General features: G+C 36.0%; 4 protein-coding genes across 4 annotated transcripts; 2 read left to right on the top strand and 2 right to left on the bottom strand.

Annotated features, from left to right (window-relative positions):
- Positions 1-44: 44 nt before the first annotated feature.
- Positions 45-5,843, bottom strand: DCK1 (guanine nucleotide exchange factor DCK1; the record flags this gene model as incomplete). Its single annotated transcript, XM_003678447.1, has 1 exon — positions 45-5,843. One exon carries the CDS (start codon positions 5,841-5,843, stop codon positions 45-47), a length of 5,799 nt encoding a protein of 1,932 aa, XP_003678495.1.
- A 266-nt stretch (positions 5,844-6,109) lies between these two features.
- Positions 6,110-6,583, top strand: RPN13 (proteasome regulatory particle lid subunit RPN13; the record flags this gene model as incomplete). The annotated part of the gene is made up of 1 exon (XM_003678446.1): positions 6,110-6,583. One exon carries the CDS (start codon positions 6,110-6,112, stop codon positions 6,581-6,583), a length of 474 nt encoding a protein of 157 aa, XP_003678494.1.
- A 194-nt stretch (positions 6,584-6,777) lies between these two features.
- URA4 (dihydroorotase) lies at positions 6,778-7,875 on the bottom strand (the record flags this gene model as incomplete). The annotated part of the gene is made up of 1 exon (XM_003678445.1): positions 6,778-7,875. One exon carries the CDS (start codon positions 7,873-7,875, stop codon positions 6,778-6,780), a length of 1,098 nt encoding a protein of 365 aa, XP_003678493.1.
- A 1,891-nt stretch (positions 7,876-9,766) lies between these two features.
- NCAS0J01750 (alkene reductase) lies at positions 9,767-10,969 on the top strand (the record flags this gene model as incomplete). The annotated part of the gene is made up of 1 exon (XM_003678444.1): positions 9,767-10,969. One exon carries the CDS (start codon positions 9,767-9,769, stop codon positions 10,967-10,969), a length of 1,203 nt encoding a protein of 400 aa, XP_003678492.1.
- Positions 10,970-11,849: the final 880 nt, after the last annotated feature.

The raw sequence follows: 11,849 nt of genomic DNA, 5'->3' as shown, positions 1-11,849 counted from the left end.
ATATATTTCTATAAGTTATACACATGTATTTGTAAAGTATTTATTTACCCTAACGATGGGTGGTAGTGACTGCTAATGTCCTGGTGAATGGAGGATGAGGCCCATGTTAACAATGCACTGGATGGTTGTGAGCCGCTTCCGCTGACGGCATATAGATTATGAGCACTCGAACTATTGCTTGAGTTCTGTGAGGTCCTTGTCATGTACTTACTTAGTAGATTACTGCTTTGGCTTGCAGCATCCCCAGAATTAATCGAAGTAGGTCGGAGACCGCTGGTACTGTTGGAATTGCAATCCCAATTAACGAGGGCTGGTTTTCGACTGGTGATACTTTTTTGAGAGCTTCTAGCAGAGAATGACTTCGTTATGGAGTCTAAAGTCATGTTGCTTGCTTTAATGTTGTTTCTTTTGATCTCATCGGCAAAATTCTTTTCGAAAAGCTCCATCAAAATGCCATGGGATGCCTTAAATTGTCTAGATGGAATCAATTCTGAATGTAAGACGAGACATCTACTCAAAACAATGGTCAACTCGTCAAATGCTGATACTAACTTGGAAAGTTCTTCGGGAGAATATGTAGATTTAAATTCCGGTTGTAGAAACTCCTTATATTGAGCGATCCCACCGTTAATTGGAGCTGATATGGTTCCTGTTATATTTCTTGATAATTCGTTGAAAATAGTAGTAGAATCTTCTCCTCCTTTAAGTACTTTGTAACATGTATTTTCGAGACCTGATAGTTCTTGAATTTTTGTTTGTAAGGACTTCATGGCATTTTCCAGTGGAGATAACTTTACTTTATCAATGGTTCTTATCTCGGACCTATTCATCAATGTTGGGAAAGTAGATACAGTTTCATAAGTATATTCGATTACCCATAAATCTGTTACGCCTGTCGACCCAGGTAATCTTCTTGAACTACTGAATGTTTTTAAATCTCTGTTCTCAATGTACATTCGAATCTTACTGTTTAACATACTTTTGTTGCTGGTCGAGTATTCTTCAGACAGGGCCGATTTAGGCTCCACAGTACTAACATGGATATATTTTCCCACCTGTGGGTTTAATATCAAATTATCGGCTTCTTCTTGTGTTTGAATGATGGTTGAACCATGATAAATCTTTAATAATCTATTATGCATGGACGTGATATGCTCAAATGGTAACCCTTCGAATATGAACTTCTTGTTTCTCAATGAATTGGGAAAACCAAAACCTAAAAAGGAAACTTTGAAATACGTTGGCACCAATCTATCAATAAGTTGCAAATCAGTGTATATCTGAGCAATTTGATCGTGAACAAATGCAAGCCCGTTCAAATCGTAATTGATTTCATCATAAGCTTTTATCAAATCTTTATAGACAGATAATGCTTTTTCTAGCTTTAAACCTCTTGCGAAGTTTCTTGCTGCTTCTTTAAACAAATATTCTTTTCTCTCAAATGAAGATTGTTCTGGCATTGGGGGATATTGTGACGGTGGCAAATAATCATTAGGGTCCCATACATAGGTGCTAGCCAATAGTTCTAAACTTAATCCTGCTTGAACAAAATCTTTCTTTTGAACAAAATGGATATATAAGTCGTTAACCATCTTGTGGAAGAGCTCCGGCCTTTCGGCATCCAGCAAAAATCCAAACATTTCAATATGGCGTGCAGTTCTATCATCATCAAATTCTTCCTGATTCGGAATCTTAAATGTTTCACTGATGATATGTAAGAAACCAAGCATTTCTTTCAAAAAATTTAAGGCGAATGGGTATACTTTATCCTCTGGTGGAATATGAATAATATAAAACAAACATGAAATGAATCGATTCAATTCATAATCATCAACATATAACTTTCCAATTTGATAAGCATTGTACAATTCTGGTATAAATAAATTTAATACCGGTTGAAGCGATCTGTATTCAAGCCAAAAGTTAACTGCGATACTCCAAAATATTTTAGTACTAATCTTGGTCGATTCGACATGTCTGTGAAAGGCATAGATAAACAAATCTCTAACGATTCCGAGATTGTCTAGGATTAAATTCCTTTGATAATCACTGACACCCATAACACCAAACTTCTGTGAAAGAGTGGCACTTTCCTGACCGCGACCCAAAGCGTCCCATGCATCATTCAGTAATTCTGATGTTCGTCCTTTCAGATTTGACGCTATACGATAAATTGCTTTTCTTGGAATAATTGCCAACTTGACTAAGGTAGAAACTTTATGGTTAGATATCATTAAAGTGTATTTAAAATATTCGGCCCATAACTTCATGTTCAGCTCACCCTTTCTCTCAGGGAGTGATACAGGACTATTGTAGAAGTACATGTAATGTCGCGATAAATTTAACATACCTAGTGCAGATCTGGCCAGTAATGCAGTTATTCCAAGCCATTTTTTAGTTGGATAAAATTCACCTCTCATGAAAAGTTTGATTGTTCTTGTAATTGTTAATACATGTTCATCCTTCATATGAGAGAGATAAACTATTGATTGAAATTCTTTATCGTCTTTACATTCCTGGATTATGTCAATGAATGAAGCTTCCTTGTCGTATAATTGGTGCGCAATTTTCACAACTTGAGATATAATGGTTGCAAGCTCTAACAGTACTTCAACAACTTGCTCATCGTTGACAATAGAGTCCATTGGTATTTTTGGAAATGGTGTTTCCACAGGAAACAGTTTAGTAAAAGTTCTCTTCGATTTAAACATATCGAATTTTTTACAATACTTTCTCATTAAAATAAAAAACCTACAGTACGTTGGAAGTAATCGTATTATATTTCTCAATACTTTCTTATCTTGAATGCCTTCTAGTAACATCATTGTTACACTGTTAGCAAGTCTTATTGGAGTAAGCTGAAGTTCCGTATCTGTGTATATCAAATATGGCTGTAATGATGTCTCTAGGCACTCTGATAAGAATGTTACCTTTCCGTCATCCATCGAGCTCCCTTCAAATAAAAAACATAAAATCTGTTTATGAGAAAGTAAACGGCGTAGCAAGAGAAATTTTGTAGTCAAATACTCCTCCATTTCTGAAGAAATCTTTGCATTAGTGATGTTTAGTTTAATTTCCTTCTCTTGACAACTTTTAAATAGTCGGGAGGTAAAACTAATGATTTCGGCGCTATTGTAGTAGTCTGGTAGAGTATCTATCCAATAGTCATATGCCCGTAATAAAGCTTTCTGATAATTTAGGTATTTTTCATCAGTTAGTTCAAGAAATTTGCATACGAACTCAAAAAATGATTCGAAGTTTACTTTCCATTCATTTTCCACACCTTCCGACGTGATACCAGATATTAGCAATAAGAAAATCGAAACATGATACGACATGTTATTTACTTCATTTGAGCGATGCTCCCTATCCTGTAATATCCTTTTCATGTGAAAAAGTATCTTGGGGCCGATGCTTGGTAACTTCTCTTTCTCGTGTTGGTATCGTTTGCACAATTGGTGGAATTTGAACCTACAGTTCTCCTCAAAGGTCAGTGTAATAAAAATGAACTTCATAAATACTGCAAATATATCAGCATTAGCAGGACCTGCTGCATCTGCATCAATCAGAGATAAAAGCTTTAGATAGTTCAATAATAGTTCTTCAAAATGTTTAAATAGTTGAGCCTTTGTAACATTGTTAAGTTCTTCCGTTACCTTTCTACAAAGTTCTGGGAATTTTGGATCATTCATATCTTTTTCTTTTAACAAAGAATTGAACTTCTTTATCACAGGATCTGTGTTATAAGTACATCCTTCATATTTTGTCATTATGTCCAAATATAATAAAGGCTTTCCCAATGACGATAATAACTGGAAGGTTGTTCCATCTGGATACTCTATGACCTCGTTATCTTTCTTTATATATATATTGGATTTTGCCATCAGAAACCCATTCAAATAAATTAGTATCCTTAAGGTTTCTTTCTCCTTCATCTTATCAAGACCATTCACAATAACTGTTTCTCCAATAAATTCGCCAGAGCTAACAGACACAAATCTCCAATGATCAAATCCATTGTCACCAGTAGATTTCCCAAAGGAAACATTCTCATTTTTACTACATATTTGAACTGTGATGTTTTCGATGTTTGTCGTTTTGCCTTCTAACCCAACTAATGAAATTTTCCCCAAAGTTAATTGAATTCTTTCCTTAGGGTTAAAGACAGGGTCGTAAAAGTTTGTTGGCACAGTCTTTATGGCTACAATTGGGGAGTTTGTAATGTGTGTCGATGCAGTTTCTCCCAGTATTTCCTTCACTGTGACAGAGAGTGATATCGTTCGAGGGTTAACCACAACACCATTTTTAGAATTCATCAAGAGCTTGTCTATTAATCCACCCCACCCTTTTTCCTGGTCGGCATTAGCTTTCGACTGATCGTCAAAAGTTGATCCATACAGACGGATTGTGAAGGTGTGAGCACTATCATGAATTGTCGTATTGTTAGTTTTAGCAAAAATGGCGGATATATCAACAATTCCTGCAGCTACCCCACATCTTACACTTTTAATCCTACCTTCCTTTTCCGATTTAAATGGAATAAAAGGTTTTTTGAATTCACTCATCGATGGTTCTTTGCTGGTGTTTACGGGAAGGGCCTCAGTCAGAATTACTGTCAGATATATTTTTTCATGCTCAATAATATTTGTGGATATGTATTTGAAAAGAACTGAGGCAATATTATCAAGAGATGTGATATGATCAGAATAAATATTCACCACAAATGGTTCTGTAAGTACCTTAGTTTTGGTTCTTAAGTATACGGAGGCAGTCATACTTTCAAATTTTGGATTGATAATGGAAGGGTCACTAATAACATCTTTGAAATCAATTAAAATATGTGACTGTGTTTCTTTGAATAAATCCTTCGTGGGAACAATTGGATCTAGGATATTAGAATCCATGACGGGAAAAGTGTTAGTCAACCCGTAAAGCATGGAGCTTACTACTAACTTTTGTAAACCCGTAGTATCATATTCTTGAAGTTCACCATTATTAATATCACGGGAAAAGATACCTTCAAACCCATATGGATCTGAACTTGCTGGAGCATCCTTTAAAAAGAATCTGTTGGATCTACCCTGTGACGAAATAAATTTTGAGATTCTTGTCAAAAGACATGTAGAGGTCCTAATAATTGTGATACGTTCTGAATCAGTGGTGAGGTTAAACTGTAATCTCAATCTGATGGAATCTAATTCATAATAAAGTTCGATCAGTTTTTCATAAATTGTAAACTCACCTGCTGAATACATGGCATACACATGCGAAGATATTAATGCCAAAATGGGACCAATTTCTTCGATAAAGGGTCTTTGTTGAAATCTAAAGAATGGGAACCCTGGCCTTGCTGGTTTCTTATTGGAGATTGACGTCACGGCATTAACGTTCACCGTGGAAAGACTTTCATACAATGAAGGTGCAGTACATTCAGGACTTACCATGGAATCGAAGTCATGTAATTCTGGTAACTTAGAAAAGGCCATTGTAGTTACTACTTTATCCATGTTGACGTTACATATCTTTCTTGGGAAAATAACAACCCTTGGCTTCACATCAGGTAATTTATCATCAACAGATGATACAAAGGTAATGAATTCTTCAGGCAACGGTCTCGCACATAAATATGCTCTACACCATTTCCCATCAACTGTTTCTTCAAAGAGATAAACTTCTGCCCCCGGGTATATATTGGAAAATTCACCATTTTCATACAATAGTTCTGGATGTCTCTTTAAAGGTAAGAAAGCCTTAACAATGACACCATATAGTAAACGATCTGTAGGTAGCCAATATCGTTTCTGACTTTCAGAACTGGAATTCCGTAGGGATCCCTCACTCATACTTTTAGGTATTCAATTACTGTGAGGTAAGAAATAGGTAAAGCAACACTACACGTTCCAATTCGTTATTTCATCTTTCAACTTTTCCAGAATACAGGATTCTTAAACATTATACCTTTTTCTCATAAGACACATTATGCTCAAACAATGAATTTCCGGATCGTGTGGGACGAAATCATATTTAAGGCCTTTAAGCGGTGGCAAATCTCACAATGAAGCAATAATATCAGTAGTGAATACGGCAACAGAAAGTAAGTAGAAACAGCATGGATCGTGAAGGTCACAAAATTAGAGCAGGTATTGCTGAATATAACGAGGAGACTAAACTCTGTACTCCCATCGCCATTCAAGGGGAAATTAAGATACAACCCAATGAGGAAGAAGAAGAATTAGGATTCTATGATTTTGAATGGCGCCCTCTGGATAAATTGGCAGGTAAAGACATTGAACCTATAAGCTTGATTCTAATCCCAGGTGAGACAAATTGGGTCCCCATAAAATCTTCAAAGAATGGGAGAATCTTTGCACTTGTTTTCTCTTCAAATCAAAGATACTTCTTTTGGTTCCAGAAGAAGAACCCAGCTAATATGGCCTTAGATGCCTTAAATGAGGAGGATCAGAAATTTTGTGACGCAATGAATGCTATACTGCATGATAACCTCGATGAAAGTGAGGAGGAGAATGAGAATCAAGAAAAACCAACCCTTATCGAAGATAGCGGTGATATCAATATGGATTAACAAAAGGGTTAATGTCCTCCATCTTGAGGAATTGGCTCGCCTATGCTGCTCTATTGTGGTGTTGCTTCCTTACCAACAGTGAACGATCTGCATTGTTTGAGATTAATTATAAACTCATGTATCGCACGTGTATTTACGATTCTATATTTAAATAGACTACAACACAATAATGAAAATTAATTAAAGAATAGTGATTATACAGATTCCCATCTTACAGTCCAATTTAATTCATCACCTGCCTTAAATGGTGCAATTATTGTGCCCTTATTGTCAGAAATGGTCTCAGGAATGATTTGTTTATTTCTATAAATAATGACATTATCCTTTGACTTTAATTGTTCACATTTCACATTATAAAACTGTAATCCAGAAGTGGAAACAAAGCCTTTCAATTTATCTAATGAATCATTCTCTTCGAATACTTGAGCCACGTAAGGGATAGCAAGTGACTGTGAAAATACACCGGCGCACACTCCAATATGTTTTGCCTTATTACTCAAAGGATGGGGTGCTGAATCTGTTCCAAAGAAAAAATAAGGTTTCCCAGAAATGGCAGCCTCTACTAATGCTCTCTTATCCCTAGGTAATTTGGCGACTGGTTTGCAAAAATTGATCGGGTTTCCTGCCCAATCATCAATAGTCAAATATAGATGGTGTGCCGTAAGTGTTGCAGCAACCCTCACATCAGATGCATTCTTAACATCTTTATTGATCTCATTGATGGCATTAATGGCAGCTTCTGTTGTACAATGCTCCAAGATAATTTTCAAATTGGGGAAATCGGAATGTAATTTAGATAAAGCTGGTAAAAATTTTTCTTCAGCGTTCAGGACATGAATATCATCCTCATGGCCATTGCTTACAGAAGGTTTTTCACCGTGTAAATTCAAGACCAACCCTTCTTCTTCCATAGCTTGGAAAATTGGGTAAAATGCACTGAAATCATTGGGATCCACACCTGCTGCAGAGTTAGTTGTGACCCCAGCAGGATAACATTTAACACCCTGTATGGCACCTACTCTTGCGGCTTCATGGATAAGGGCAGGGGTTAGATCTTTAGATAGATAGAAGCTCATTAAAAAAGTTGTCTTTGGGGCGATTTTTTGCAAAGTTTCCTTATAGTTAATCACTCTGTCCAGTGTGGTAATGGGTGGTTGTAAATTAGGCATGATGTAGGCTACAGATATACCTCCTTCTCTTATTGTGGGTGTAACCAACTCGCACATAGTTCCCTCTCTAACGTGGACATGCATGTCGCATGTCACCCCTAAGTTTAATTCTTCAATAGCCATTGTAGTTATCAATTCAGCAAATTACTCAACAGGTAGTTTAGAAGTAACAATCAAGAATTGTCATTGTAATAACTAAATAGAGACTGCAGTTTATGTATAATCAATCATTTGTAGCTGCAGACTCCGTTTTCCAGTTTCAATAAAGCATCGATGAAATAAAATTACGCGCCGGCAAACACCGAGATGCCATCAAGTTTGTACGACATACTACAATAATGTGACATCTCAACATCATTATAGATTTGTGTTGAAAACAAGCACCTTTAGATGTCTTGGATGAAAAGTTTTGGTGGAAAATGTTTTTTGTTTAGAGGAAAATGTAACGGGGTTGTATCCAAAAACCTTTGTTTGAGGAAAATATTGACTCCACCAGCTTTTACCAAAGTAGCTCAGCCTAACATTACTCCATTGTTCATAAAAAAGTTTTATTTAATTAATTAATAACCATTGGAGGGAATGTGTATGGGGCACTCGCATGTGTGAGGTTTAATTTGTTAGATGTTAAAGAGATAGTTTTAAATAGTATAATTTTCGCCCAGTAGACCAAATTGAGTTTTCTTTCAAGGTTATTTTTTGTTAATTTAAGCATACAAAGCTTTAAGTTATCTAACATTGTGTTTCCTAATCTGGTAGTAATTGGAACTTGTTTTTTGCTGAGATATTAATTCATTGTGGACTGGAACTAATGATCAGCCCTAACTTGAATGGGTGAGGAAATATTCGTTGGATACGAATTTCCACAAGCAGTTGGAAGATTACACACCCATAACCTTGATAACTTCAGGAAGGGAGAGACTCTACGAAAATGAAAAAATAATAATAAAGTAAAGAAAAAAAGTCTTAATTTGTTATCCAATAACTCTTTGATATCGAGATAAAAGTTTTTTCAAAATGGGTTCTCTCAAAACCTGACCTATTCAAATAAAAAACCATATATGCTCAGTTACAAATTCTTTTGTACATATCATTTACTTCAATTTCCAAGCCACACAATGATTCATTAATGAATTTAGGTAATTTCTGCCTACAGGCATGGAAACAGACGTATTCACTTCATAAAGAGAAATTATTGGCATCGGATTGGATTACCTTATTTAGAACAATGACGATGTGTAATATTGTCGTTGTCAAGGGACCAAGGACTTAATTGAGGGTCAAATTGAAATTCAATACTTTGTGGAAATCTTTCATTTGCTAGCCGATGTTGCAATATTTTCAAAAGTATTAGTAATACCATTTTAGACATCAGTTTAAGAGCTGGTAAAGTTCCCAATAGGGGCAAAAATGACAAGAGATTTATTTGGTGTCAGTGGTGCCTGCCAGGATATCTTGAAAGAAAATAACGTGGACATTTTATGGGTTGACAAACCACGGTAATAAATTGAAACGCATCTCCATTAATAATCATACCTACGTCATGGTAAAAGATAGTATAATAAGACCTCATCTGAGGTAATAACCATAACAACCTAACCACCGCCGGCTGCCATCTCCGACATGCTGTATACACGCTTACCAATCTTAGTACTTAATTCTTAGTCAAAAAACCACTGCTTACTTCAGTATGATTGCTAATCATCACTGCCTGAGAAAAGGTCTGACCAGTGTCAAAATGACAAAGGAATCTCATATGCCGCGAATCGTCCTGCAAGTTATCTTAGGACGCCACCGTGGCATTTGTAGACGGAAGCAAGAACGGAGTAGAGACGGATCAATTATGGATGTCTTCTTTCACAAATAATGGAAAATTTCACAACAGAAAAGATTATAAAAGGATGATTAGAAAGGGATATCTCAATTAAAACATCATTAAAAATCTTATTATTTTTCATTGAACAACAATACATCAAAAAACTATTAAACTAAAAAATTACTAAACTAAAAAACTACAATGCCTTTCGTCAAAGATTTTACTCCAGTCGCCCTAGGTGAAACTAATTTATTCAAACCAATTAAGATTGGTAACAACAAATTACAACATCGTGTTGTTCTACCACCATTGACCAGAATGAGGGCGACTCACCCTGGTAATGTTCCAAACAAGGACTGGGCCGTCGAATACTACAACCAACGTTCTCAAAGACCAGGCACCTTGCTTATTACTGAAGGAGCCTTCATCTGTGCTCAAGCTGGTGGTTACGATAACGCTCCAGGTATCTGGTCCGATGAACAAGTGGAAGAATGGAAGAAGATTTTTGCTCAGATCCACGAAAACAAATCTTTTGTCTGGGTTCAATTATGGGCTCTAGGTAGACAATCTTATGCTGATACTTTAGCTCGTGACGGTTTACGTTATGACTCTGCCTCTGACAACGTCTACATGGATGCTGAACAAGAAGAAAGAGCCAAGAAGTCTAGCAACCCACAACACGGTCTAACCAAGGAAGAAATTAAGGAATACATCAAGTGTTATGTCCAAGCTGCTAAGAACTCCTTTGCTGCTGGTGCCGATGGTGTGGAAATTCACAGTGCCAATGGTTACCTTTTGAATCAATTCTTGGATCCAATTTCTAACAAGAGAACTGATGAATATGGTGGATCCATTGAAAACAGAGCTCGTTTCACTTTAGAAGTTGTCGATGCTGTTGTGGATGCCATTGGTGAAGAGAAGGTTGGTGTTAGATTTTCTCCATATGGTACTTTCGGTACCATGTCTGGTGGTGCAGATCCAACTTTATTAGCTCAATATGCTTACATTTTGGGTGAATTGGAAAAGAGAGCTAAGGCTGGTAAACGCTTAGCTTTTGTTCATTTGGTGGAACCACGTGTTACTGACCCATTCTTAACAGAAGGTCAAGGTGAATACAATGACGGTACTAACGACTTCGCTTACTCCATCTGGAAGGGTGTTATTATCAGAGCCGGTAACTTGGCTTTACATCCAGAATCTGTGAAGCAAATGGTTGCTGATGACAGAACTTTGATCGGTTACGGTAGATTCTTTATTGCTAACCCAGATATTGTTGACAGAGTAGAAAAGGGTGAACAATTCAACAAATATGATAGAGATACTTTCTACGCTATGACTGCTCACGGTTACACCGATTATCCAACTTATGATGAAGCTATCAAGTTGGGTTGGGACAAGCAATAAATGGGTTGGTAGTGTGACTCATTGACTTCATTTGTACTGTAAATTATTCAAAAGTCATTTATACTGTTTATTTACAATTATACAAATCAGTTTTTTTTCAATATATAATAATTTACAAAAGAGACTCTTAAAGATGACTTCATGACCAGGAAATTAATCAAAATTGCTCGCAATGGATTGAATATAATGTCACCGCTGTTACTATGATTTAAAAAAATTTGGACGATTGGATTAGGAGACACTAATCAGAACACTCGAGAAAAACTCTTAAAGCTTGACTAACCGGAACACATGGGCAGCCAAAATACAGAATTATCTGTAAATACATCTATTAAATTAGTTATCAATGTTCATTGGGACAAAATCATTCTTGTTCCGTTAAAATGATGCTTTTGGATAATTAATATTCGACATGCTTCTTTAATTTATTTAATACTTTAAATTCTCCCTTCTTTATTCTAAAATATATATCTCTAATTAAAATAGTTTTTCTCGTTTTCAGTCTTCCCAACTTGCTATTTATATGTCGGGAATCTTTTCTACTTGGTCATCTTTGTTCTTCTTTCGTTACACCTATTTCCTCTTTTCACACTCCTATTTTCATAGTGTGAATGTTTCATACTCATATTTTTTAGTGTAAATGTTTCGTATTCGCCGTAACAACCAACATACCACCCGAAATTGATCCATAGTTAAGATACCCATGATTTGTCTAAACCGCTGTCAATCAAACAATTCAAATTACGTTCCAACAGTCATGCCTATACATTCGTTGGAAACGTGTATTGTTAGGCCTTGTTTTTACAAATTACCATGTGCTAGAGTAAAGTAAATAAATTTAATAACACAAAATAAACGTAAAAGACTAAATGTTCTTCTC

The sequence above is a fragment of the Naumovozyma castellii genome, chromosome 10 (genome assembly GCF_000237345.1).
Source record: "Naumovozyma castellii chromosome 10, complete genome".
In the NCBI taxonomy this organism is placed as follows: Eukaryota; Fungi; Ascomycota; class Saccharomycetes; order Saccharomycetales; family Saccharomycetaceae; genus Naumovozyma; species Naumovozyma castellii.
The sequence above is the reverse complement of the archived record's forward strand: the minus strand, read 5'-3'. Positions and strand labels throughout refer to the sequence as shown.